At 35.8% G+C, this 26,617-nt stretch overlaps 1 protein-coding gene across 7 annotated transcripts in view; it reads left to right on the top strand.

Annotated features, from left to right (window-relative positions):
• RUNX1T1 (RUNX1 partner transcriptional co-repressor 1) overlaps positions 1 to 26,617 on the top strand; it is a 174,899-nt gene that overhangs the window by 64,791 nt on the left and 83,491 nt on the right. Inside the window, exon 2 of one of the 7 annotated variants that reach the window (XM_051970842.1) lies at positions 6,075 to 6,116. The exons of 5 other annotated variants lie outside the window; for them this stretch is intronic. In XM_051970842.1, the coding sequence (XP_051826802.1) occupies positions 6,075 to 6,116 (42 nt within the window). Of the gene's footprint in view, positions 1 to 6,054; positions 6,117 to 26,617 lie in introns of those variants that run through there. One more of the 7 variants, XM_051970838.1, reaches the window with a different exon arrangement.

Below are 26,617 nucleotides of genomic sequence, written 5' to 3'. Positions count from 1 at the left end.
TTTGTAAAACCTATAGATTTGGGAAGTGAGGCAACATGGCATATTGAAAAAATACTATCCTTGGCTCCATGGTGTCTTGGCTTCAAGTCCTGCCTTTTGACTATGGGAAAACCTTTGTTGTCTATAAGGACAGAATGGAACTTCACAAAGATCTGAGTTCAAACCCAGCCTTAGATGTATACTGGTTGTATGACCATGGACAAATCAATCAACTCTCTGTCTTTCTCAGTACCATGCTTGGCACATAGTAGCCACAATATAAATTCCTGCTGCTATTATTGTTGTTATTATTACTTTTTTATTGCCTTAGAAAATTATTTAAGACTCAGTGTTATAAATGAGCTACTGAGCTACATTAGTGTAGTATCTCTATGGGAAGTTCCTGTATCTATGAAATCACTAGTCCTAAGACTGTTTTTTATATCCCTCCACTCCAAAAATTTTTTTTTGAAAATTAGTAAAATGCTTTAAAAAGCTTAATTCATCAATTTATTTTGAATCCAGTTCACTGACCTGTTTTGAAGAAAAGTACTGGTAGAAGATTTTTATCAGTTTCTTCATACCGTTTTAAAGAGAGCATCATCTTAGATCTGGAATATTCAAACCTGAATTTCTAAACCTTGAATACGGCTGGGATGATAAGAATGTTGGTAGTGACCATCATTCTTTATTAACCTTTTAACAGATCACTGGAATCCTCCTTAGAAAGGAGAAGGTTGTTGTATAAATTACATTTAATAACATGACTTGATATATTTTTATTATATATTGTATATAATATACATATATTTTAAACAACCAGTATTACCTTTGTAAATCATTTAAATAAAAATTTTCATTTTCTGCAAAAATTGGCAAGTCTGCCTGTGCCTGAATTCTTAAGAAATTGCATTATTTTTTTACTATAAGTTTTTAGGGTAATGGACAAGCTGCTGGCATATCAAGTATTTCATAATCTGTAGGCTGTCTTTCCAGGTTAATTTATCTTCACACATACTTTCCTACAACTAGGCTGTCTCCTTTTGGAGTTTGTCTCCCAAACATAGTATTCAATTCCCTACCTATGCCTTTGCACATACTATTTCCCCATCCTTGTAATAGTCTTTCTTTTGCAAGTCTTAGAACCCTATTTTCCTTCAAGACTCAGCTCAAATGCTAACTTTGAGAAGTCTTTTCCTGACTTCCCTTTTCCTTAGTACCATTCTCCCCCTTCACATTATATTCCTTTTACATATGTCCTGTATTTATTTATCTGTGAATATATTGCCTCCTCTTGAGAAATCCGAGTTTCTTGAGTTCAAGGACTATTTCAGTCTCATATTTGTACTCCTGTGCTTAGCCTGATGCTTAGTGCATAGTAGTAGGTACTTAATAAATACTTGTTGGTTAAACAAAAAAGGTGTCATGGTAGAATGGAAAGCACGCTAATTCAGATCCTGCCTCAAATGTTGATTACATCTGTGACATTAGGCAAATTACAGCCTTCTTGGACCTCAGATTTCTCATCTGTAAAATGAGGTAGCAGGATTAGGTGACCTTTGAAGCTCTGTTTTCCTGCTTTAAATTTATGATCCTATTGATTGATGGTTTTCTTCAACTATACATATCTGTTACTTCATCATGAGCCCATATTGAAAGTTATACTCCAAAAGTCTTACTGCAGCTGCTATTGTTTATTTGATTCATTGTTTCCAACTTTTTCTGACCCCATTTGAGGTTTTCTTGGCAAAAATACTGGACTGGTTTGCCATTTCCTTCTCCAGTTCATTTTACAAATGAGGAAACTGGGGCAAACAGGATTAAATGACTTGCCTAGGGTCACCCCACTAGTAAGTGTTTGAAGCCAAATTTTAACTCGGCTCCTCTTGACTCCAGGATAGTCACTCTATCCACTGTAACTTTTGTTATTGGCTGCATAATTTTGAATGAAATATACATTCACATACTTTATAGATAATTGTTTTGATCCTCAATTTCTTAATAATAGCAACCAGGCTTTTTTAAAAAAATCTAGTCTTTGGGGGAAATAATTCTCTTTTTTTAAATCTCCTTACCATAAAATTTGAAAGATGCATCTGATAATTTAAGCGTAATTAAGAACATTTTCCCCCTATAACCTTCCCAGAAGTCTTATTTCTTAGTTATTATATGTCTTTTGTTGTTATCTTTTATGCTGGTAGCCCTTCAGTAAGCATAGTCTGACATGCTTTGTGGCCTTTACCTTGTGTGATAAAATAGATGGAAAGGATTCTTGAAACCATCTGGTGAAGATGAGCAACCCTAGAGGACTGTGCTTTGGGAGAAAGTGACTGAATGCTAAGATATGTGGAAGTCTAGGGATACAAGCAGGGGACTTTTTTTTTTTTTTTAAGAGCATGAACATTAATACATCTTTTTGAGGTTTGATGGGACATGTACTGCCTACTGTTCCATATGGTGCTTATGATAGCGTGGCATATTAGCATGCTGCAGGTTCATAATGTATTCAGGGGGAGAAGCCATCACTTGCATACCAATTGAGGCGTTCTCTCTTTGAGATCTGCTTGTGAATTTCAATGTTGTTTATGTCTTCTTCTAAGCTGTGACTGAACAGTGTATTTCCGCTATGAGAAATAAGAGAAAGGGATAAGACAGAGATGGGGGGGGGGGGGGAGGGAGAAAGGGAGAGATGGAGAGGGAGACAGAGAGATATGGAAGGGGGGAGAGAGACACAGAGACAGACAGGAAGGGAGAGTGAGAGAGAGTCAGAGGAGGAGAGGAGGAGGAGGAGGAGAGAGAGAGAGACAGACAGACAGACAGACACAGAGACAAACAGGAAGAGGGGGGAGAGAGAGAGAGACAGAGACAGTGAAACAGATAGGAAGGGAAGGAGAAAGACAAGGAGGGGAGGGGGGAAAGAAACAAAAAGGAGCGGGGAGGGAGGAAGAAAGAAGGGGTGGACAGAGGGAAGAAAGGAGAAGAGAAGGGAGGAAGAGAGACAGACAGACACACACACACACACACACACAGAGACAGGAAGGGAGGGGGAGAGAGAGAAGGAGGAGGAAGAGAGAGAGACAGAAAGGAAGGGGGGAAGAAAGAAAAGTAGGGGAGAGAGAGAGAGAGAGAGAGAGAAAGAGAGAGAGAGAGAGAGAATTTAAAAGTAGTTTTGTGTGTATATTTTGATTAAGAAATAAATTTTATTTTAATCTCCCTGCCTCCTGATGTGTTATTTATCACAGTCTACCATTTATTATATGTGGCTCAGTGGATAAAGTGCTTGACTTGGAGTTAGGAAGAATTGAGTTCAGATCTGCCCTTAAAAATTCACTAGCTGTGTAATGCCAGAAAACTCACTTAATATTTGTTTTTGTCTCAGTTTCCTGATCTAAAAATGGGGATGATCATAATAGCATCTACTTCCCAGAGTTATTGTGAGGATCAAATAAGGTGATAATTGTAAAGCACTTTGCAAAGTTTCAAGCAATTATATTCTTGTTGTCATCATTTTCATCCTCCCTAGATCAAAAGTCCCTTGGGGCCTATAGGTGTCACAATAGATAGAATACCAATTTTAGAGTTAAGAAAACATGAGTTCAAATCTTGTTTCAGATTTTTTTATAATAATAGTTTTTTTATTTTCAAAAGTATATGCAAAGAGTTTTCAACATTTAGCTTTGCAAAACTTTGTGTTCCAAATCTCCCCCTTCCCCTTCCCTCCAGGTCTCCTCCAGAGAGCAAATAATTCAACATATATTGGACATGTATAATTACAGTTATCATGGTGTACAAGAAAAATCAGATGAAAAAGGGAAAAAAAGTAAGAAAGAAAATAAAAACCAAACAAGCAAGCAACAACAAAAAAGGTGAATACAGATGGCTCTTTCCATCACAAGTTTATTGGAATTGGCCTGCATCACCTCAATGTTGAAAAATTGCTTCAAATTCTTAACATTCATGTGAACCTGACAAAATCACTTAACGTCTTTTATCCTTGCTTTCTACTCTATAAAAACTGTATAAAAACGAGGATAATGATACCTATTTCATGGAATTTTGTAAGAGTCAAATGATAAACTACGTAAGGCATTTAGTTGTTATTATTAAGGGCAGCATCTATGTCTCAGTGATCTTTGTCATTTTTGCATCAATTATGAGCAGCAAAAAGTCAGTTGTGAGTTTTAAGAAATGACTTTTGAATTTATATAATATCCTTTGTGGTCGATTATGTGAGGTACATAAGGTAAACTATTATTCTGGGGGATAAAAATTTGTTGGGGATAGAGGGACTGTTGCTTTGTTTTCCATTTTGTTTTTCTATCCATCCTAGGGCCTACCACAGTCACCCATACATTATAATAGGAGGTTGCTCATGGGAGAGAAAAAATATTTATATGTTCCAGGCACTATATATACTATATATATACTAAATACTTTATAGGTATTATCTCATTTGTTCCTTACAACAACTCTGCAATATAGATGCTATTATCATCCTCATTTTACAGTTGAGGAAACTAAGGCAGAGAAAGTAAGTGACTTATATAGGATTACACAGTAGATAGAGGGAGACCTGAAATCAAATCTGTGCACAGACAACTTAGACTTATGTTCTCTGTCTCAGTTTACTAAAATGAGGGTAATAATAGCACTCACCTTCCAGGATTGTTGTGAAGCACAGATGAGATAATAATTATAAAGTGGCATATAGTAAACACTATATAAATTAAGTGTCCAAGGCTTGATTTGAACTCATTTCTTTCTAATTCCGGTCCTACAATTTCTTATTCACTGTGCTTTCTGTCTTGACGGAAGCTAATAATAGAAATGTTTACTGAATGAATGAATAAAACAATGAATGAATGAAAGTTCATTTTACCAATAATAACACTAAGAAAGGTAAAAATAACTTAGCCTAAAATTTCTAGCTATTAGTTGCTACCATAGAGATGATCATAACCTTGATTTCACTCTTACCTGTGAGTGCTCTCCTTCACCTGGGATTTTGTCATTCCTACTTTTGTCATTTGCCTGCTTTTCTTTTTTCTTTTCATTTTTTTCTTTGTACCTTACTTGTGCAAACTTCCTCCCTGTGACCTCTAGTCCCGTCATTCTTGTCCTGACATTCTCTCTTCTTTTTTCTCATTTTTTCTTTTTTGAGTATCTTTATCCAGTTGTTAAATTGTTCATCTGTATATTGTCTTCAACTCTTAAATCCCTTGACCTTTTGTCTTATCACTGCTTTATGCTTTGCCAAGTCTTAAATCTGGATTATCCCCATTATCTGTCTTGTCTTGCCTAACCCCCATGGGGTTTGAATGCTGGGGAGGAAATCATTCAACCTTACCAACTGGGTGTACTAAAAATTTATGAGATCTCATTTCATTGGACCCTCATTGTTGCATATAGTGCTTCCTTTTATTCTTTCCTAATTGACTCTTCACAGGGAGAATCTTCCAACTTTCCTTTTCTTCTCCATATTCCTAGACCACCCATTCCTTAATTTTTACTTTAAAATCCATCATTTGTGAACTTCCTCTTCTCTGTGGACTTTGATCATTTCCTCTCTCCTTTTTCCTAGTCTGTGACCAAGACTATGTCAGTCACCTTGCCAAAACCAGTTTCCACTTTTGTCCTTCAGTCCCTTTTCTTTTGTCCCTTTGATCATTGTTTCTTCTCTCTCATTCTCTAATCTTCAATCTCTCCTAAATGTCTTTCTGTTCTTGTTACTTCCAAACATGCTAAAGTGTCCCCCATACTTTGAAAATAACAAAAAAAAGACATTTCATTTGATCTTGTCATCCCCTGAAGATCTTAAAGTTCTCTTTCTTTCACAAACAAGGTACTTCTCTCCATTTCTTCCTCTTCCTTTCTACGTCTTTACAATCTGGCATCTAACTTCACCCTAAACTTAAAATCCTTTCTCCAAAATGACTAACAATAGTCTCTTAATTTTTAAAATAACCTCTTCTCAGACTTCATCCTGCTTGACTTTTTCAGCATCTGATAACTATTCCATCATTACCTCCATGATATAATGCTCTCCCTGTGTTAACTTTGCCACCTTAGTTCTCCTCTTATTTGTCTTTTTTCAGTCTCCTTTGCTGGATCATCTGTAGATACCCTTCCTTCCAAAAGTAAGTATCTCTTGAGATTTATTTTTGGGATTTGTTCATTAATGCCCATGAATTCACTTATGAGCTTTATGCAAGTAATTGCTGGATGTATATACCTTACATTGTCACATCAGTGTTACATCAGCACTTTTCTCTGCAACATGTAGTCTCACTTATCTGAGGCATTGAAAGTTAAGTGACTCATCTGGAGCAGGTGTCAGAAGGAGGACCTTAATTAGCCCCCCCTCCCCCAGCCCCCTGCAGTCTGGATAGCTTTTTGAATCCTATGCCAGGCTGCTGCTTTGAATGCAGTAAGTGCTTTGTAATCACTTATTGAATAGTTTGTATTCTGATTCCAATTTTTTTTTTTCTCCTATACTGCACTGTATAGGAAATAATAACTGAATGAATGAAAATTTATTTATTAAGTGCTCATTATATACCAAGTGCAATATTAAGCACTGGGGATTAAAATACAACGAGTCTCTATTTTTGGGGGGATCATATTGTAATTTAGAGCGACAACAGTTAAAGAAGGACTCAGATTAAAGGGCCTATTATAACAAGGCCCAGGGCTCCTTAAGGGACATATGTAGATCATAAGACAATACCTAAGGAGGTACATAAGGTAAGGCCAGGTAAGCCAGAGTTGTGTGGTGGCAAGGGATAGGACTGGGAGATCCTTCATTTTCCTGGAAAGATTATAGTTAGCAGGGAGGTGCAGGGTGGCAACTAAGTTCTGTACACAGGGCCTATGACTTCAAATATTTACTAGCTATGTGATTCTGGGCAAGTCACTTAATCCCTGTCTTCTTCAACTGCTAATATGAAATAATAATAGTAATAATAATTCCTCCCAGGATAGTGTGAGTGTGAGATATTTGTAAAATGCTTAGAACAGTTGCTGGCACATAGTAGGAACTTAAAACATGCTTATTTCCTTCCTTCCCTTGTGCTTCTCAATTTATCCAATTAGGGACTTTAAAAGGCCTTAAAAAGGGATTTTGGGTTTCTTATTCCAGGTGTGGGAATTGGGGAGTAGAAAGGGAAATATGTCCAGCCAAGAGAGGGAGAAGGAACTTGAGTATTGGTAAGAAGGTTGGGAGATGTGTTCTTGGTATCACTTGCACTGCTGGGCTCTTCCCTCCTCTCTGAATCCCATCATTGAGATATTAGAAGGTTGGGTCAGAGGAGAAAATCACTCCAAAGGTACATGTTGTTAAAATGCTATTTGAAATCCATTTCTTTTCTAGGCTCACTAATTTTTTTAAAAAACGAAAACAGCCAAAATAAAGTTGTTAAATGCCAGGTATTTGGTGTCTTTTTTATAACACAAAAAGACCAAAAATATATGGATAGTATTCATGTTTAATGAAATACCTTATACATTGCCCATATCTTTGCCAGATACATATAACTGATAATTTAGAACTTTGCTTAAAGGTTACATTTTCTTCGGTTTGTTAAAGACTTATAATTCATTAATGTCTTCACCAGATCACCAAGATCATATGTTCCCCAATAATTTAAGACCTTACTTTGAGAGTAGCCATTACCAGTCATCCTGATCCTGGATATCTCTTTTAGCCATTTTATTCTGGTCTTCAAGTAGAAGGCATGTAGTCCTACCTGAGTTTTTAATTTTTTTTAGAATCATTAAAGTTTGATAGGCCTTGTCTGGGAGTCATGGTGTCATGGTACTTTCTAGAATCTAGTTCCCTTTCACACTATGCTTAGGCAACAGGGTTCTTAACTTTTAGAAAATTTACTGCCAAGTTTTTTGGCACAATGACTAAAACCATTAACTGGAGATGTTTGTGTAAGCATTGATTTTGGACAAGTTAATTGATGGCTATAGTAATTTTTTTTGAATAATTTTTTATTGATAGAACGCATGCCAGGGTAATTTTTTACAGCATTATCCCTTGCATTCATTTCTGTTCCGATTTTCCCCCTCCCTCCCTTCACTCCTTCCCCCAGATGGCAAGAGTCCTTTACATGTTGAATGGGTTGCAGTATATCCTAGATACAATATATGTGTGCAGAACCAAACAGTTTTCTTGTTGCACAGGGAGAATTGAATTCAAAAGGTATAAATAACCCGGGAGGAAAAACATAAATGCAAGCAGTTTATATTCATTTCCAGTGTTCTTTCTCTGGGTGTAGCTGCTTCTGTCCATCTTTGATCAATTAAGGCTCTCTTTATTGAAGAGGTCCACTTCCATCAGAATACATCCTCAAACAATATTATTGTTGAGGTATATAATGATCTCCCGGTTCTGCTCATTTCACTCAGCATCAGTTCATGTAAGTCTCGCCAGTCCTCTCTCTATTCATCCTGCTGGTCATTCCTTACAGAACAATAATATTCCATAACGTTCATATACCACAATTTACTCAACCATTCTCCAATTGATGGTCATCCTTTCATTTTCCAGCTTCTAGCCACTACAAACAGGGCTGCCACAAACATTTTGGCACATACAGGTCCCTTTCCTTTCTTTAGTATCTCTTTGGGGTATAAGCCCAGTAGAAACACTGCTGGATCAAAGGGTATGCACAGCTTGATAACTTTTTGAACATAGTTCCAAATTGCTCTCCAGAATGGCTGGATGTGTTCACAATTCCACCAACAATGTATCAGTGTCCCTGTTTTCCCACATCCCCTCCAACATTCCCCATTATCTTTCCCTGTCATTCTAGCCAATCTGACAGGTGTGTAGTGGTATCTCAGAGTTGTCTTAATTTGCATTTCTCTGATTAATAATGATTTGGAGCATATTTTCATATGTCTATAAATAGTTTCAATTTCTTCATCTGAGAATTGTCTGTTCATATCCTTTGACCATTTATCAATTGGAGAATGGTTTGATTTCTTATAGATTAGGGTCAGTTCTCTATATATTTTGGAAATGAGGCCTTTATCAGAACCTTTGATTGTAAAAATGTTTTCCCAGTTTATTGTTTCCCTTCTAATCTTGTTTGCATTTGTTTTGTTTGTACAAAAACTTTTCAGTTTGATATAATCAAAATTTTCTATGTTGTGGTCAATAGTGATCTCTAGTTCTTCTTTGGTCATAAATTCCTCCCTCTTCCACAGGTCTGACAGGTAAACTATTCTATGCTCTTCCAATCTATTTATCATCTCATTCTTTATGCCTAGATCATGAACCCATTTTGACCTTATCTTGGTGTACGGTGTTAAGTGTGGGTCAATGCCTAGTTTCTGGATGGCTATAGTAATTTTAAAAAAACTTAAAAAGATTAGTTATATTTCAAAATTACAAAATTCTTTGGTTTTAATTCAAGGAATTTTGCACTTAATTTCTGAATTATAAAAAGATGACATTGGAAGACACATGGACAACAAATTATGGCAGAAATGTTTGGGAAAATGAAGGTATTTTTGTGTTTTCTCAGAAGACAATTCTTCAGCTAGTTTCATTTAGCCTATAAGGCACTGATTAGTTTGTCAAATCTCCTCAAGAATATCAGTGTTGCTAAGGCATCATAATACCTAAATAGAGATTCAGATGACTGTAGTCTGGGACACTATTTTACTGAATGCATATTTATGCTTAGTTATTCAGTTACATTCTCTGGCTGGGTTCTCTCCCCTCCCCCCTCCCCCCACTTCTTTTATTTTGAAGGGTTTTGTTCTTTCCCCATTTAAATCAGTAGATTGGTTTTTACTTTTTTCTCCCTAAAACATTCAGAAAAAAGCAAATAGAACTGAATAGGAATGTGGAGGAGACAGTGTGGGTAATTCAAGCAAGTTTAGTCAGCACTTGGGAGATTCTTGAAATGTTTCTTGATGTCCTACAGAACTGTTAACATCTGCACATCTTATGAGAGGAGTCACATTTATTCCAGCTGTATTCCAGCTAAAATATAAGGAAGGAGAAGAAGAGGGAAGGTTGGGGAGGGTGTTAAGGGTAGCGAGGAGGAAATCACTGTTAAGAATGAAGCAGCTGGCTTCCAGTTACAAAGATTTATCATTTTCTTTAGTTACAGACCCAGGGTAAGCTCCAGTTGGGTTCTTTACTGCAGTATCTTTTTGAAGTGACAGGTTTGCAAGGCTTCAGAATAATTCAGAGGCAGTAGTTACCTCCTTGTAAAATAATCTTGGTGAATTAAAAAGAAGAAAAACCAGAGTCATCTCATGAGATAATGCCCTTCATTAGTAGTATTTGGGTCAAGCATGACACCTGCATCAGGCATCAAAACTTGATGCTGTATACTATAATGTCAGATGCATTTTTTGAACCTGGAGTTGTGGAGAAGCAAATGACAACTGTTTCTTGTTGAAGGAAACTTCTACTGGACATTGGAATCCAATCCTTGCCAAAATTAATTCTCTTTCTTGGTTTACTTGTTTTTAATTACACAATATTGAAAATAAAATAATACATTCTGAAACTTTATCTTCCCTTTAGGACTTTAGATGATCTGATTTTTAACTGTGAACCATTTTTTCATTCATGCAGATTACAACCCATCCATGGTTTAGGAGATTACTGTCAACATGGTTCATTGAAAAAAATTTTATTGACTACTACCTACTGCTTGCCAGCCTTTTTATCATGAGCCTCTCAGAACTTAGCTAGATCTTTGGACATCAGTGTAATAATATTGCACCTGAGCTCAATGAGGGCAAAAAAAATAATTTCATTTTTTATCTTTATCAATAGATAGTACCTAGGAGAGCACCTTGTTATTCTTCAGTCATGCTTGACTCTTTATGACCCCTTTTTGAGGTTTTCTTGGCAAAGATGAGAGTGGTTGGCCATTTCTACCCCAGCTCATTGTTCAAATGAATAAATTGAGTACAAGTTTAAGTGACTTGCTCAGGACACAGCTAGTGTCTGAGGTTGGATTTGAACTCATGAAGATACCAGGTCCAGCACTCTGTCCATGGTGCCCCTTAACTGCCTAGGAGGGCTAGCTCATAGTAGACATTTTAATTACGTAGTTGATTGACATAAGAGAGAAGCCTTTTCAGCTTGGTGTGGGACCTGTCAGATCTTGTGTTGTCCTGGCTCCTTAAAAACGCCATCAGAGTAGAACATCTCGGTTTTTGGTCCTCATTTCCTGTACTAGAGAAAAACAAATACTAGCTATTTCTTAGGTTTCACCCAATTTGTTAGAATGGATTGTAGTTGAGAGCTTTCTGCTGTTCACTTTGTATCTCAGTGGATATTCTTTTTTAATGACTGTCTTTTTCCAAACCTAGACAGGATTTTAATGAAGGAGGATTAAAGAGTGGAATTTACTATATTACAATTGTACTCTGAGAGATTGTTTCTCTAGAACACATACAAAAATCCACTAAGTAAGCATATAGTGATTTGTGAACTAAATGAGTTCTATCATTTAAAATAAAGAGTTTTGTTGTAAAAAACTTGTGTTTTTTTTCCCCTCTTCTGTTACTGAGGCTTTAGCATTTTTGGATTTGGGATAGGGTTTTATTTTGTTGTTGTCATTCAGTTTTTCAGTCATGTTTAACTTTCTTCAGATAAGTGTATTTGACTCTAAGTCCTGTACTTTATCCACTGTACCACCAAACTACCCATTAATTACCACAAATATTAACAATTAACATCAAAGGCCATTTTATCTAGTCAACACCCTCACATTTTGTAGGTGAATAAATGAGAGAAGTGAAGAGGCTTCATAAAAGTAATAAGTAGCAGAGACATAATTCACCACAAATGCAGCACTCCTATATATACAGGGACATATACATATATGTATATACAGGAATGATGCCTATAACCTTTATATTAAGAAACACAGTTCAGGTATTTAACATGATTGTTTTTAAAAAAGAAATAATCATATAACATAGAATATTGGGAATAATTTTAAATGTTGGAGTCTATGGGATCTGGATTTGAATACTCTACCAGTTTGAACTTGGGCAAATTAACACACCTCAATTTCCCCCATTATACATGAGAGCAGTGAATGCCTAAGCTATGCTGAATGTATGTAAAACATTTTGCAAAAGTGCTTTCCTCTTGAAATAAATAAGCTATTATTATTATGCATTGATATTATCTCTCTAAACTATACCCAGAAAAAAATCTGGCAAAGCTATGAAGAAAATCACATTGTAATAAAATAACTTGAGAGAAAACAGCTCTGTATCAAACCACATCAGGCTGCTAGGTGATACAATGTATAGAGTACCTGGCCCAGAGTCAAAAAGATCTGAGTTCAAATGTGGTAACAGACACTAGTTGTGTGACCCTGTATGATTATCTCACTTTCCTCATATCTAAAATGAATTGGAGGAGAAAATGGCCAACTACACCAAGAAAACCCCTAGGATCACAAAGAAACAAACATAGTTGAAAAGACTGAACAATAACATGTTAATTAAATTATTAATCTGGTCTCCTTTTTTTGGACAGAATGGCTGGTGGGACCTTTGAGAGGGGATACTCTTTCCATTGTTTCACTGGAGTGGATGAAGTCTGTCATTTTTTAGTTACCTTTTTGAACATAAAATAATATGCTTAGCAAGTATAAAAACATAACTCTCATCCTTTTGGAATGTTCTTTACATTATATAGCAAAGAGTTCTTTATATTATAGGTTTGGAGTTTGTACTCTTAATTATGAGTCATGTCTATGTTCTGAACTCAATATTTATGGCAAATGTGAAAAATATCAGTCCTTTTTTTGGAGCATTATATCTAACAAGTCTTTATGGACTTTGAATTTATATTCTGAATGTGAGTCACACTTAGATATTCTTACTCAGTAAGTCAAAATGTACTTGCGAACTGTGGATGAAAAATTCCCATTCTTTGTCGCTTTGGAATTGTTTTATCTAACAGTCTTTTACATTGATTATATTACATTAGAATTTGGATTCTTGTTATGAATGACTCCTAGATACCTTGAACTCCATACTTCTTTTCCATTTTGAATTTGAGTGGGAGTGGGGGGGGGGAGAAGGAGAAGGGAGAGAGGAACAATAGGTGAGAGAAAGGAGAATCTTTACCTTAATATTAGCAGTGAGTGGTTCTTAGATTTAGCAGATTGAAGGTTTTTTTTTTTTTTTTTTTTTTTTTTGAGGTCAGAGAATTTACTGTTTTATGTCATCAGATCTTAGCATATTGGAAATATATCCTATGGCTCAGCTGTGGCAGCCCAGACCAAAAAAATACTATGTATTTGTTTTCTCTATCAGACATCAATCAGAATGCTATTTGTTCTCTCTATCCTGATATGCCAGTGACTGGTGGATCTGTGGGTGGCTGTTTGGAGATAGCATAGTTTTACTCCTCAAAAGGACAAAAGCACTTTCAAACATTTCTGTTAAATATCGTATGCATATTGTAAATATTTCCATACTAAGGGATCATAGATTTAGAGCATTAACAAACTTTGAGGCCATTAAATCCAATATTTTCATTTTTACAGATGAGGAAACTGAGATTCTCTGAGAGGTTAAGTAATGTACCAGTAGTACCACATAGCTAGTGGGCGTCAAAGATGAAATTTGAACTCTTTTATTTGTGCACTTGATTCACTATGCTGCATTGAAGGAATATTAGACATGAAATACAAAGATTTGGAGCTAAATCTTAGAACTTCCCCTCATTAGCTATGTGACTATATACAAATCATTTGGTGATCTTTGAGCCTGGTTTCATGGGGCACTTAGATTGTGTAGTGGAAAGAGCAACGGGCAACACCTTTGGCTCAAGGTTGTTATGAAAATCAGGGGAGATAATTCTAGTCAAGCACTGGTACATAGTAGGCATCTAATAAATGTTTACTTTGTTTCCTTAACCCCAAATAAGAATAATTCATCTAAAGACTAGTGGATTCTCTTTGCTTGGCCCCAGATTGCAGAGCTTTGCATAAGGGGAGGAAGTCTGGGCTTGATGTGAGACAATATGAATGGAGCCATTCCATCCATGTAGGAGGAAGTGCTACTCTTTCCATTACCATTTTCAAGGAGAGTCTCCACAGCTTTTTGTTGAATGTTGGAGAGGGAATTCTTGTTAAAATATGGGTTGTACTGAAAGGCCAGTCTTATGGCATCAGGACCACTACTTAAAAGGCATACTTAGTCACGAGATGGCGTGTCTTTTGTAAGGAACAGTAAGAAAACCATTATCACTGGATTATAGAATATGTATTATGGTGAGGGAAGGGGAGGTTAAGGGAAAAATATAAGAAAACTAGAAAAGTAGAAAGTGATCAGGTTGTAAAGAATTTAAACAAATGAACTTTATTTGATCCTAGAAGTAATAGGGAGCCAATGGACTCACTGAGGAGGAGGATTTAGGAAGATCTCCTTGACTGTTTAGTAGAGAATAGATTACAGTGAGATGAAGTTTAAGTAGAGCACAATACTTATTACAATAGTACAGGCATGAAATACTGAGGATTGAACCAGGATAAAGAGAAGAGGATTGATAAGGGTCAGGTGAGTGCTCAGTGAATAAGAGTACTAGTCCTGGAGTCAAAAGAGCTGAATTCCACTTTGACCTCAGATGCAGTTATCCCTTACTCTTCTGAGGTGTTTAGGAATGCAGTACCCCCTACAATCTGTATAAAAACTTTTGGCCCTACACTGGTATTCAGAGAAGTCAGAATTTTTTCTTTTTTTCTGGAGTGTTTATAGTATCCCATTGTAAAATTTTAGTTAAGTGTTTGATCATGTAATTGTGGAACTATGTATAGAAGAATTGTATGCATTTAATATATATTGGATTACTTGCCATCTAAGGGAGGGAGTGGGGGGAAGAAAGGGAGAAAAAAAATTGAAACACAAGGTTTGGCAAGGGTGAATATTGAAAACTATCTATGCATGTGCTTTAAAATAAAAGCTTTATGTTAAAAAAAAGTATTTGGTCATATGATCCATGTCATCTGTAGCTTTCACAGAATCTTCCCCAAATCTCCATTTCATTTATGCATCCCTGTGATATATTGAAACCATGATGGGGAAAGTTATTATGTGGGAGGGCTAACTGTACTTTGTAGGCAAGCCATTTGCCTCAGTTTCCTCATCTGTAAAATGGTAATAATAATAACACATATCTCCCAGAGTTACTATGGAGATCAGATGAAATAATCTCTATATAACATTTAGTATAGTTCCTGGCACACAGAAGGTGTTATATAAATGTTAGCCATCATTATTATGTATATAGAGGTAGAGTGAAGATAGAAATGGTAATCATTTGAAATCTTTATGATATTGTTAAATACTTAAAAATTTATCAGTAACAACAGAAAACATTGTTATTTTTATTCTTGTAATCATGTATGCCTCATAGTCTCCCTTTCTACAATCATGTCACTTCTTTTGGACTCTCTATATGCCTCATATTTTTCTTGCCTTCAACTCAGGCATTGTTATGCTTGGATCTGTATGGCACCAAATGTAGGTCACTTTTCAAGACTGTGCTCTGGGAATCATTTAAGTTAGGTTGATTCAGTACAGGAAACCGTCATAGACAGGGAAATGAAAGTTGAAATCTTTAAATGGGAAGTAAAATTTAACTGTTAAAAAACGCACAGAGATGAGAGATGGAATGTATGTATTGGTTTTGGTGATTAGGTCACTTTGGCAGACATAGAGAATATGTGAAGGGGGGATATTGTGGTATCAGTCATGAAGGAGAGGTTGGAACCAGTTTGTTGAAGAGCTTTTTATGTTTAGCAGGTTTATTTTTTATATAACCGGCACCTGGAAACCTTTCGAGTTTTTTGAGCAGGGAAATAGCATGAGCAGATTTGGGCTTTAGGGATAATATTTTGGCAGTAAAATGGATTAAAGAGAAGGGAGGAAGGGAGAGAGAGAGGGAAGGAAGGGGAGAGAGAGAGAGGAAAGGAGAAGGGAGGGAGAAAGGGAAATAGGAGGGAGGGAGAGAGAGGGAGGAAATAGAGACAGAGACTTAATACAGGGAAGCTAATAATTAACTTATTTTAATAGGCTAGATGCCAGATGATGAGAGGCAGATAGAAAAATGGTTGGAGTGTGAGTAGGGAGAATATAAAGATTGAGTTAATATTTCTTGATCTCACCATCACGGACAACTCTTCTTAAATGCCTTTATTAAACCATAACCTTCTATCAGTCTCTCTTTCTGCTTTATTATTCAAGCAAGACTTGACAGTCAATTGGACAAATAGATTGAGGAAAAGTGAGAAGTTGGGAATGACTTCCATTATGAGAACCTGAGTGACTACCATGATGATATAATGCCTTCAACAGAAATAGTGAAGTTATTAAAGAGGGGATAATGACTTCTGTTTTAGACTATTCAGTTTGAGATGCCTTTAGGATAAGCAGAATAAGTTTCCCAATTGGCAGTTAATTGGGTGGAGCCCAGCAGAGAAAAATGTAAAGTTAACTATATAGACATGATCTTTCAACTAATGAGAGCTGAAGATAAGACCAGGTTAAAATATGAAGAATAAAAGAGTGAGAGAGAAGAAAGAAGAGGGAAATAAGAAGCAGGAGGAAGAGGAGAAAAAGAAGAAAAAGAAGGTGATGGTGATGAGGAGGAGGACGACGACTATGACTGAGAGTAATACTTTGGGAGTATTCCTATGAGTTAGCCTTGAAGACTAAAACTAAAGAAGGATCAGATAAGTAAGAGGCTGCTCAAGAGAGCAATGATAAAATAACCCAGAAAGGAGAAAATATCTAGGAAAAGGTCATCAGCAGAAGTCAAAAGTCAAAAAGGCCTCAGAAAAGATCACTGGATTGAACAATTGAGAGAGCATTGGTAATTTTGGATGGAGGGTTTTCATTTGCTAGACTGAAAAAAGTTGAGCAGCACAGAGTTGTGAAAGAGAGGAGAGATACTCACCATTCATTTGAGAGAATGGTAGGATTTTTGTTTTCTTTAAGAAAGAGGAAAAAAATGGTTTGTGTATTTGTAGGAAATAGGAAACTACTGAAAATTAGAAAGGAACTGATTGGTAGGGAGAGTCTGTCAAAGGAGATGTTTGGTATTGAAAACAAGTATATACAAGTACTGATAGACTTGATGAGAAAAGCTTCTTTTTTTTCATTAGAGATAGGAGTAAAAAAAAAGATGATTTTTTTTTTTTTTACCAAGAAATTTTGAAATGTAAAAAGAGAGGGAAAAGAGAGTTTTGCTAAAAATAACTTCTGTTTTTTTTAAGTAAAATTTATTTTTTGGGGGAAGTTCTCAGCTGAGAGAATTGAAGGAAAGGGGTGATATGGAAAACTTGAGGAGGGAAGGGAAGATTTGGGATGGAGAATGCAGTATAGACTTATGAGGCAGAAAAAAAAAAAAAAGGATTACCTCAGGGCAGTGAGGTTTGGGAATAGATAACACATTTGTAATGGATCCAGTCAGTTAGGTTGCTTGCCTTCCCTATGCTACCACTATTCAGCAATAAGTGTTGATAGGAAGCAGCAGTGGAATAAGGAGAAAAGAAATAGTAAAAACTAAAGTAATCTTGAACAGGTTTAATATAGAACTTTGGTGTTAGCAAGGCCCTTGGGTGCACCGATTAATCGAGCCTCCTCCACTTAAGACATGGGCTAAGATCCATAGAGATCAATCATTCTATTCAGGGTCACATAGCTAGGGTAAGTACCTGGAGTAAAATTCAAGTTTCATGGTCCAGAATGGTAAGTTTCTAAGACTTGATAACTGACATATAAATCGCTTTAAATTTGCAAAATGATTTAAATACATTATCTTGTGTGATTTTCATAATTACTCTGTAAGATGAGGAGGGAGGGAAGGTGAAGATTTGGAAGGCAGGAGGGAGAGTAGGTTATGGTTTGGGGCATCCATTGAAGGATAGAGGGACTAGAAGAATCAATAAAGATGAAAACTAGTTTTAGGAATAATGAAGCATAAAGAGAGATGGAATGATAAACTATGGTCTAATAAAGGCATTTAAGAACAGTTGTAGATGATGCTGAGATCAAGGGGTATGTCCATTTCTGTCTGAGGTAAGATTGGGAATTTGAGAGACCATGAATTTATGGGAGGGAAGATCTTGTGTGGTTGTAGGGCAGGACAGTCAGTATTAAGTTGGAGATATCTAAGACCCTTTTTAAACCAAAGCTTTATTTATTCAATTGTCTGATTGCTTCTCCTTTCTCTCTTTTGCTTTCTTTTTTTACTTCTTTTCCTTATCTCCACTTGCCTCCTCAATATTTCTATATAATTGAATAAAATTGAAATATATTTCTATTTATTGTATATGAGCAAGAAGAAAGAAACGATAAGAGATAAAAGTTATTCAATATTACTTTTGTTTTATCCTTTTAGAACATTTACCCTGAGAGAAGATATAAACTATTTGTTTTTATGTATTTGTGTTTTGTATGAATTTTATTCTCCTGTGCTAATTTAAGAATGCTGGACTGGAGTCCAGAAGATCTGAGTTCAAATTCTGTCTTGGGTACTTAAATTAGCTGTATGTGACCCTGGCATGCTGCTTTACCTCCCTTCTTCCTTTAGAGTTGAGGAAAAAATGAGGTAACATATGTAAAGCACTTTGCAAACCTTAAAGCTATTCTCAATATAAATGTGATTTCATGCCATGTTATTATTTTATCTCTGTCTCAATCTCAAATGTAAAAATGAAAATAATTTTTAAAACTTCAATAAAATACCTTCTCTAGCCATTTTTTAATTTTTTGTAAAGATGGAAATATAATTGACATAGTAATTATTCCATATTTAAGTGGCTACTTATGTGGTAGGTACTGTGTTAATCTCTGAATAGGGTTGTCTTTTTTTTTTTTTTTTAAACACTTTGTTCTTCAATTGTTTTATTCTACTCTGAGGCAAACAGGGTTAAATGATTTGCCCAGTTACACAACTAATCAGTGTCTGAGGCTCAATTTGAATTCAAGTAGAGGAGATCTAACACGCTATTTATTCTCTGTGACATCTACCTGCCATCCCCCTTTTTAAAGAAAAAAAAACACTATCTATATATATCAAATTTTCCTGAGCTCTTGATAAAACAATGACAAGAACCTTTTGAGATAATATCTTCTGCTTGGGGTAGCCTCCTAACTGGTCTCCCTGCCTCCAAGTCTCTTCCTTACTGTAATTTATTTCTCAACATCACACTTCATCTCCTGCCTATGTGTACTTTTCCCAAGCCATATCGCAGGTTTGGGATGTCCTCCTTCCCTATGTACTGCTGCCTTTCAGAATCCCTTGTTTCTTACAAAAGCAAGCTAAGACTTCACTTTTCCCATGAAGCACATCCTGTGCATCTCCTAGTATTTCCCACATCTGCCCTACTGCCTCCAACAGTTACTTTGCACTTATTTCACATATATGTGTAGGTAGTTATAGATATCTATCTACATAATATACAGATGGGCAGGTTCCTTTTTGGGCATATATGTATATATACATATGGGTACATATAGACACCCATGTACATTTGTCTTATTTCCATTGAAAGAATGTAAGCTCTTTGAGGTTAGGGACTGTTTAAGTTTTGTCTTTAATCCTCAGAATGTGTATATGAAAGAGAGAGAGAAAGGGAAAGAGAATGAGACGAAAAAGGGAGAGAGAGATTTGGCAAAAGATGAGGTTGGGGTGGAGAGGAAGAGAAGGAGGAAGAAGGAAGAAGGCAGGCAGGAAGGGAGAGAGAAATTTTAGAGGAGACTAGTTGTCTTCTCCCATTCAGTAGATCCTTTTTCTTGATGTAAATAATGAGGAACAATAAAATGAATGGGAATGTATTTGGTCAGTTATTTCCAAAACATTTTCTGTAAAATTCTGTGGTGAGTCTATTTGTTTCATGTTGTATTGTGAATTTGTCAAAATAAAACTATTGTGAGCTTGCTTCAATTTAAACAATAATATCCGTTGGGTAACACATAGATGAATAATACTACCTTATTTAACAATAGGCTTGTGAAGTGCTTTTTACAGCTATCAAGTCTGTTTTGAGCTCACAGCTACCCTGAAAGATCAGCAGTACAGTTCTGATTCCTATTTTACTGCTCAAAAAATTGACTTGAGGTTGTAATTTGTCCGTGGTTACGTAGCTAGTAAATACCAGCAGTTAGAAATTGATCAAGAAGAAGAAGAAGAAATTGATCATGGGGCTTTCTTGTCTCTCAGTGTCATTTCCACTAAGCCACATGTTTTCCTTTCTTTAGGAAGTGATAATTTGATACATTTTGTATCATAAATACAAAAACGTTCATTTTCATTCCACTCTGAAAGTGACCTTATTCAATCCAGAATTTTTGTGAGGTCAGGGAATGAATTAATTTTTTGAATTATAATTATAATATGGATAGATCTTATATAATTGGATTTTGGGAATGCCTCATCTTTTGTGAATTTCAGAATGGTAGACAGTAATAAGGCTTGCTTTGTAACAGATGAGTGATATTTTTTCTCATTCTGGGGAGGAAAGGGAACCAGATTTGAGTCCTGGGTGAATTCCATGCTGTATAATCCTTTTTTACTATCCCCATTCCTCCCAAGACAAATAGGGATGAGAGAGTGGGAGAGCACTTAGAATTTCAAATGAAAACAATGTAATTGTCTGGGAAAAAAAAAAACAAAAACAAAAACAACTTTTTCAGGTCACAACACATGTTTGAATTGAGTCCAAGTTTTATGGCAGATAGAAGATATGCATAGATTTTAGTCTCCCCTTGCTGACCAGAGATTGGGTTTGGAATTAACATAGTACATAAAGAAATGTTGATACTCTTCCATTCCTAAATTGTGAAAAATTTCAAAATTTTCTCCCTACTGATAGTGCTAACCATTCAGATGGTTGTCTCCTTTTTAAAAAAAGCTAATCTTTCCACAGTACAAAGCAGGAGGCATTATTTTGAAAGTTGTATGCAGGTTTTTGTATATTTTTCCCTTTTCTAAGAATAATGTTCACATTTAAGATTTACATCCATCCTGTGATATGTAGGCTTTACCAGCATGATTATCTTCATTTTTTTTTTTCAGATCAATACTCAGGGTGATAGGTTAGAGTAGAGAAATACCTTACAGATCAATCTACTTTAGATGTTCTTAACCTGTTTGATGACCTGGAGCCTTTTGTCAGTCAGGCAAGGCTTGTGCTCCTCTTCTCATAGTAATATTCAAATAAAATTTTAATAATAAGATTTCTGAGGAAACCATAAGTTAGTTAAAATAACCGTGTCCTTCTTTCCCCATACTGTTTCCCTGATGCCCTAAAATTTGTTTCCAGATCCCAGATTAAGAATTGCTGATCTAGTCCAACATTTTGCTGTTCATCTCAATGAAGCTGCAGGTCCTCTTTTTTCAAATTTAGCATCTTTTTTGATTGTTGTTCAGTTGTTTCAGTCATGACTCCATAACTCCAGAGACTCCAACTCTTCGTGGCCCCATTTGGGGTTTTCTTGGCAAGATGCTGGAGCAGTTTATTATTTCTTTTTCCTGCTCATTTTACAGATGAGTAAACTGAGCCAAAAGGGTTAAATATCTTGTGCAGAGCCCCACAGTCCACAGTTAGTAGATCTGAGATGAGGATATTAAAATATAAAGAGGAAAATAACTTGAATAAGCATTATATTACTGTATACCTTTTCTCATGTGTTAGGTACTGATAAGACAAAGACAAATAATAGTTTCTTCCTTGCAGAAGTTTATATTCTGTAGTGTAAGCCTAAGCTCCATGTGGGCCTCAGTGCCCAGCACTTAAGAACTCTGAGCTCCTTACTCCCCGTTCAATGTCTTTCCCATTACACTGTGCTATGATTGAGCACAGCTGGTTGTCACCCTCTGTAAATTTGAAGCTCTTTTATTTACTTTCTGCAAATTTCTTAGCACCTCTCACCATAAATCTCTGAGTTCTTTGAGGAAAATGTCATTTTAACCTCAAAGGTTAATGCTAACTTTATTTTGCTTATTTGATAACTTTTGTCTCAATCTTTTCTTTGCACTAAGTACACTTTTCTCTTAAGTGCTCACTCTATTCGCCACCCCCACCCTACTTCTCATTTTAACCTCAATTTAAGAACTCTTACTGAGACAGTGTTCATAGACAAACTATCTTATATAATTTGATTACTCTTTCCAATTAAACCCACTTCATCCTATTTCCATGAAAAAAATTTTTTTCTTCAAAAATCTGTTTCAAAACATTTTTTCATTTGATCTTTCTTATCCACAAAATAACAGAGATCTCTATACTATAACTTGACTTTCCTGAATCCTGATTGACAATCAAGGCCCCCTATATATTTTAAAAATATTTTTCTTTTTTATTGCAAACTTGCTTATCAACAAACATTTCAATTTATAAGAAAGAAACAAGAAGGCTTGTTTAAGAAACTGTGAACTTATTAGGTTTTAAAAAAATAAATATATCTAACTATCTGTACTTGTATTTATAAAATTTAAGGTAGAAAATAAAACTGCTTTATGTGTATGTCTGTCTCCTATGTATTATAAAGAAAATATTTTATTAATTTTTTTGAGCTTCTATCACTTTTACTAACTTTCTCCTGTACCTAATCCCCATCAAAGAGTTAGAAGCTTTCCTTGGATGGAAAACTCTGTCATCTTCTTTCCCCTATTCCCCTTCTCCCCAAAGGGCAATGTCTGAGAATGTTCATCTCATTCTACAACTTTAGTCCATCACTGGTCAAGATATAGGAGGCTTATTTGGTCATCAGGCTTTTCAGGACACTGTGGCACTGTGGTTCTGAGCAGAGTTCTGAGGTCTTTGAGAGTTGCATTTCTTTCTGTTAGTGTTACCATCTTCTAAGTTATTCTACTTCTAGTCCTTTTACTCTGTCAGTTTGTGTACATTTGTTTCCAGGTTTCTCTGAATCTATCATCTTTTGTCATTTCTCATGGCACTATAAAATTCCATTTTCTTCCTAAGTCACAGTTTATTTAGTTTTGTCCCAATTGATGGATTCCTGTTTTGTTTCCAGCATTTGCTACCATAAAAGTACTGCTCTAATACTCTTTTCAAATGGTTCCTTTTTTCTCCTGTCCTAGCTCTTTCTCACATATATGTTTAATAATAGTGTTGCAGAAACAAAAGATATGAACAGTTCAGAGACTTTGGGGGCTTAATTGTAAATATTTTTTAACCTAGATTTGCTTATTAAAAAGATGCTATTTTGGCAGCTAGTTTGCTAAATTGATGGAGCATGAAAATATCTGCTTTTGAATCTTGCCTCAGATACTTATTAGCTTTGTAAGCTTGAGCAAGTCATTTAATTTTTGTGTCTATGTTCTTATTTGTAAAATGGGTGTAATAATAACATTTGAATCTTATTTTTATGAGGATCAAATCAATTGACATGTCGAGGGCTTTGTAAAATTTACAGTGTTAAATAAATGCTAGTATAATCATCACCACCATCATCATAATCATCATTACTGTTTTCAACTAGTTCTGACAAATTGGGCACAACTAAGGGGACGGGTCAAGTTAATTTGGTGGAAGTATTAAGAATCAGTTTGGGCTAAAAGAAAAACTAGAATAAAGGAAACTTGACCAAAGAATTCTGAAAACAGGTTTCCCACTTGTACAGTTCATTGCCTGTAATATAAGAAGATAGTTAGTTAATCAATGCTAGTTGACTAAATATATAATTTCTCCAAGAGAGGGTCACTATGTTTTGGTTCTTAAGTAGCCATTTATAAATCCCTAGATTCTAAGTACCTAAATTAGATTTTTTTTCACAATTCTGAAGATTGCTGTATTACTTGCATACAAGTTACAACCATTTCCTATTTGCTATTTCTAAAGTGTTACCAATTCTTTTACTACAGTATTGGTAAGATATTAGTAAATTTGTGAAGATAGAGAAAAGATGCATTTCTCTATCTTAGCTAAGAAGGGAAATTTTTTGATGCCTTGTTTTTTACATTACAGTCATTTTTTACCCAGTTCCTCCAGATTACACTCTTGCTTGTATTTAGAAAACTAAAGAAAAATGATTAATAGAAAATTTTGACACAGTTTATGATATTCTGTCATGGTAGTCCCCCACCTCCCCCCTGTCATTAGAGAATACATCCCTGAATGCATCTTGAATTGAGTTAAATGGGACAGTATCTGTCCCTCTTCCACTTATGAGCTGTTCAGATACTTGATGTTTGCTATCATAACTGTGGTGTTCTTCTTTTTAAAAATATGTGATGGTTCTCTCTGGGTGCAGGTTTCTTGGGGAGGTTTTCTGGAGGCAGCCTTAGTTTCAATTCAAAGTAATAATCACACCCACACTTAACACCGTACATCAAGATAAGGTCAAAATGGGTTCATGACCTAGGCATAAAGAATAAGATTATAAATAAATTGGAAGAGCATAGGATAGTTTACCTCTCAGACCTGTGGAAGAGGAAGGAATTTATCACCAAAGAAGAACTAGGGATCACTGTTGACCACAAAATAGAAAATTTTGATTATATCAAATTGAAAAGTTTTTGTACAAACAAAACTAATGCAGACAAGTCTAGAAGAGAAACAATAAACTGGGAAAACATTTTTATAGTCAAAGATTCTGATAAAGGCCTCATTTCCAAAATATATAGAGAATTAACCCTAATTTATGAGAAATCAAGCCATTCTCCAATTGATAAATAGTCAAAGGACATGAACAGACAATTCTCAGACAAAACAATTGAAACTATTTCTAGCTATATGAAAACATGCTCCAAGTCATAATTAATCAGAGAAATGCAAATTAAGACAACTCTGAGATACCAGTACACACCTATCAGATGGGCTAGAATGACAGGGAAAGATAATGCAGAATGTTGGAGGGTTTGTGGGAAAACAGGGACACTGATACATTGTTAGTGGAATTGTGAACACATCCAGCCATTCTGGAGAGCAATTTGGAACTATGCTCAAAAAGTTATCAAACTGTGCATATCCTTTGATCCAGTGTTTCTACTGGGCTTACACCCCAAAGAGATACTAAAGAAGGGAAAGGAACCTGTATGTGCCAAAATGTTTGTGGCAGCCCTGTTTGTAGTGGCCAGAAACTGGAAAATGAATGGATGCCCATCAATTGGAGAATGGCTGGGTAAATTGTGGTATATGAATGTTATGGAATATTATTGTTCTGTAAGGAATGACTAGCAGGATGAATACAGAGAGGCTTGGAGAGACTTACACGAACTGATGCTAAGTGAAATGAGCAGAACCAGGAGATCATTATATACTTCAACAGCGATACTGTATAAGGATGTGTTCTGATGGAAGTGGATTTCTTCGACAAAGAGATCTAACTCAGTTTCAGTTGATCAAAGAAGTACAGAAGCAGCTACACCCAAAGAAAGAACACTGAGAAATGAATGTAAACTGTTTGCATTTTTGTTTTTCTTCCCAGGTTATTTTTTATCTTCTGAATCCAATTCTTCCTGTGCAACAAGAGAACTTCGGTTCTGCACATATATAGTGTATCTAGGATACATGGTGACATATTCAACATGTATAGGACTGCTTGCCATCTGGGGGAGGGGGTGGAGGGAGGGAGGGGAAAAGTCGGAACAGAAATGAGTGCAAGGGATAATTTTGTAAAAAAAATTCCCCAGGCATGGGTTCTGTCAATAAAAAGTTATTCAAAAAAAATAGTAATAATCACTTCAAATGCAGTCAAATGATAAAATCCAAACGTTTATTTTCTCCTTCTAAGTCTTGTCTCTTTCCTTGGGCCCAGTTAGCTTTCTTAGAGGCCTCTCCCGAATCCCCAGTTCTGCCTGACTGCAGTCTCTAGTTTGAAAATCTCCTTAACCGAACTCATTTGAGCTTTCTTTGATTCCGAGAGCTCTTGTTGCTATTCTTTTGCCTCTAGCAGCTTCTGCTTCTAGCTCAACTCTGACTCCTGGCAATCTTCTGAACTGACTGACTGAAGTCTCTAAGAACTTCTTATATATGATCTCTTAAAGGTGTGAACCCAAAGGTTGACTCTTCCTCTGAGAGAGTGGGATTGTGGGTTTTTGATTTGTGAATCTCCCAAACTTCTGAACTCCAACGTGTGAGCTAATGTGTGAACTCTCAAAGGTGTGAGCTCTAATGTGTGAATTCTTAAAGGTGCAAACCCAAACACACAAGCATTGCTTCCCTCAATTCCATTGAGTTATCACCTTGTTTCAAGTTCTGGCCCATAACATCTCCTTGTAAGATCAATCATACTGCCATGCTAAATTAGATAATTATTGTCTCTATCAGTTCTAATGACTTAACACTTCGTAAGGATTCCAACACATAACTCCCAAAGTTTTCTTGGCTTTTATTTGGTTTTGTTTTGTTTTATTTTTGGTTGGGAAGAAAGAGGAGATAGTTTCTAGGTTCCCACAGTGGATAGAACTCAGAACTTGGAATAAAGAATACCTGCGTTCAAATCTTTCCTTAGGCATATTCCAGCTGATTGATCCTGGAAGAATCACTTAATCTCTTTCTGCTTCAGATTCCTTATCTGTAAAATGGGGATAATGGCATCTACCTCAAGGTCGTTATGGGAATCAAACATCAAATGATAAAGTACTTTGAAATCATCATTG

Source organism: Antechinus flavipes, chromosome 1 (assembly GCF_016432865.1).
Source record: "Antechinus flavipes isolate AdamAnt ecotype Samford, QLD, Australia chromosome 1, AdamAnt_v2, whole genome shotgun sequence".
NCBI classification, from domain to species: Eukaryota; Metazoa; Chordata; class Mammalia; order Dasyuromorphia; family Dasyuridae; genus Antechinus; species Antechinus flavipes.
Note: the sequence above shows the minus strand (reverse complement) of the source record. Positions and strands in the feature narration are given on the sequence as shown.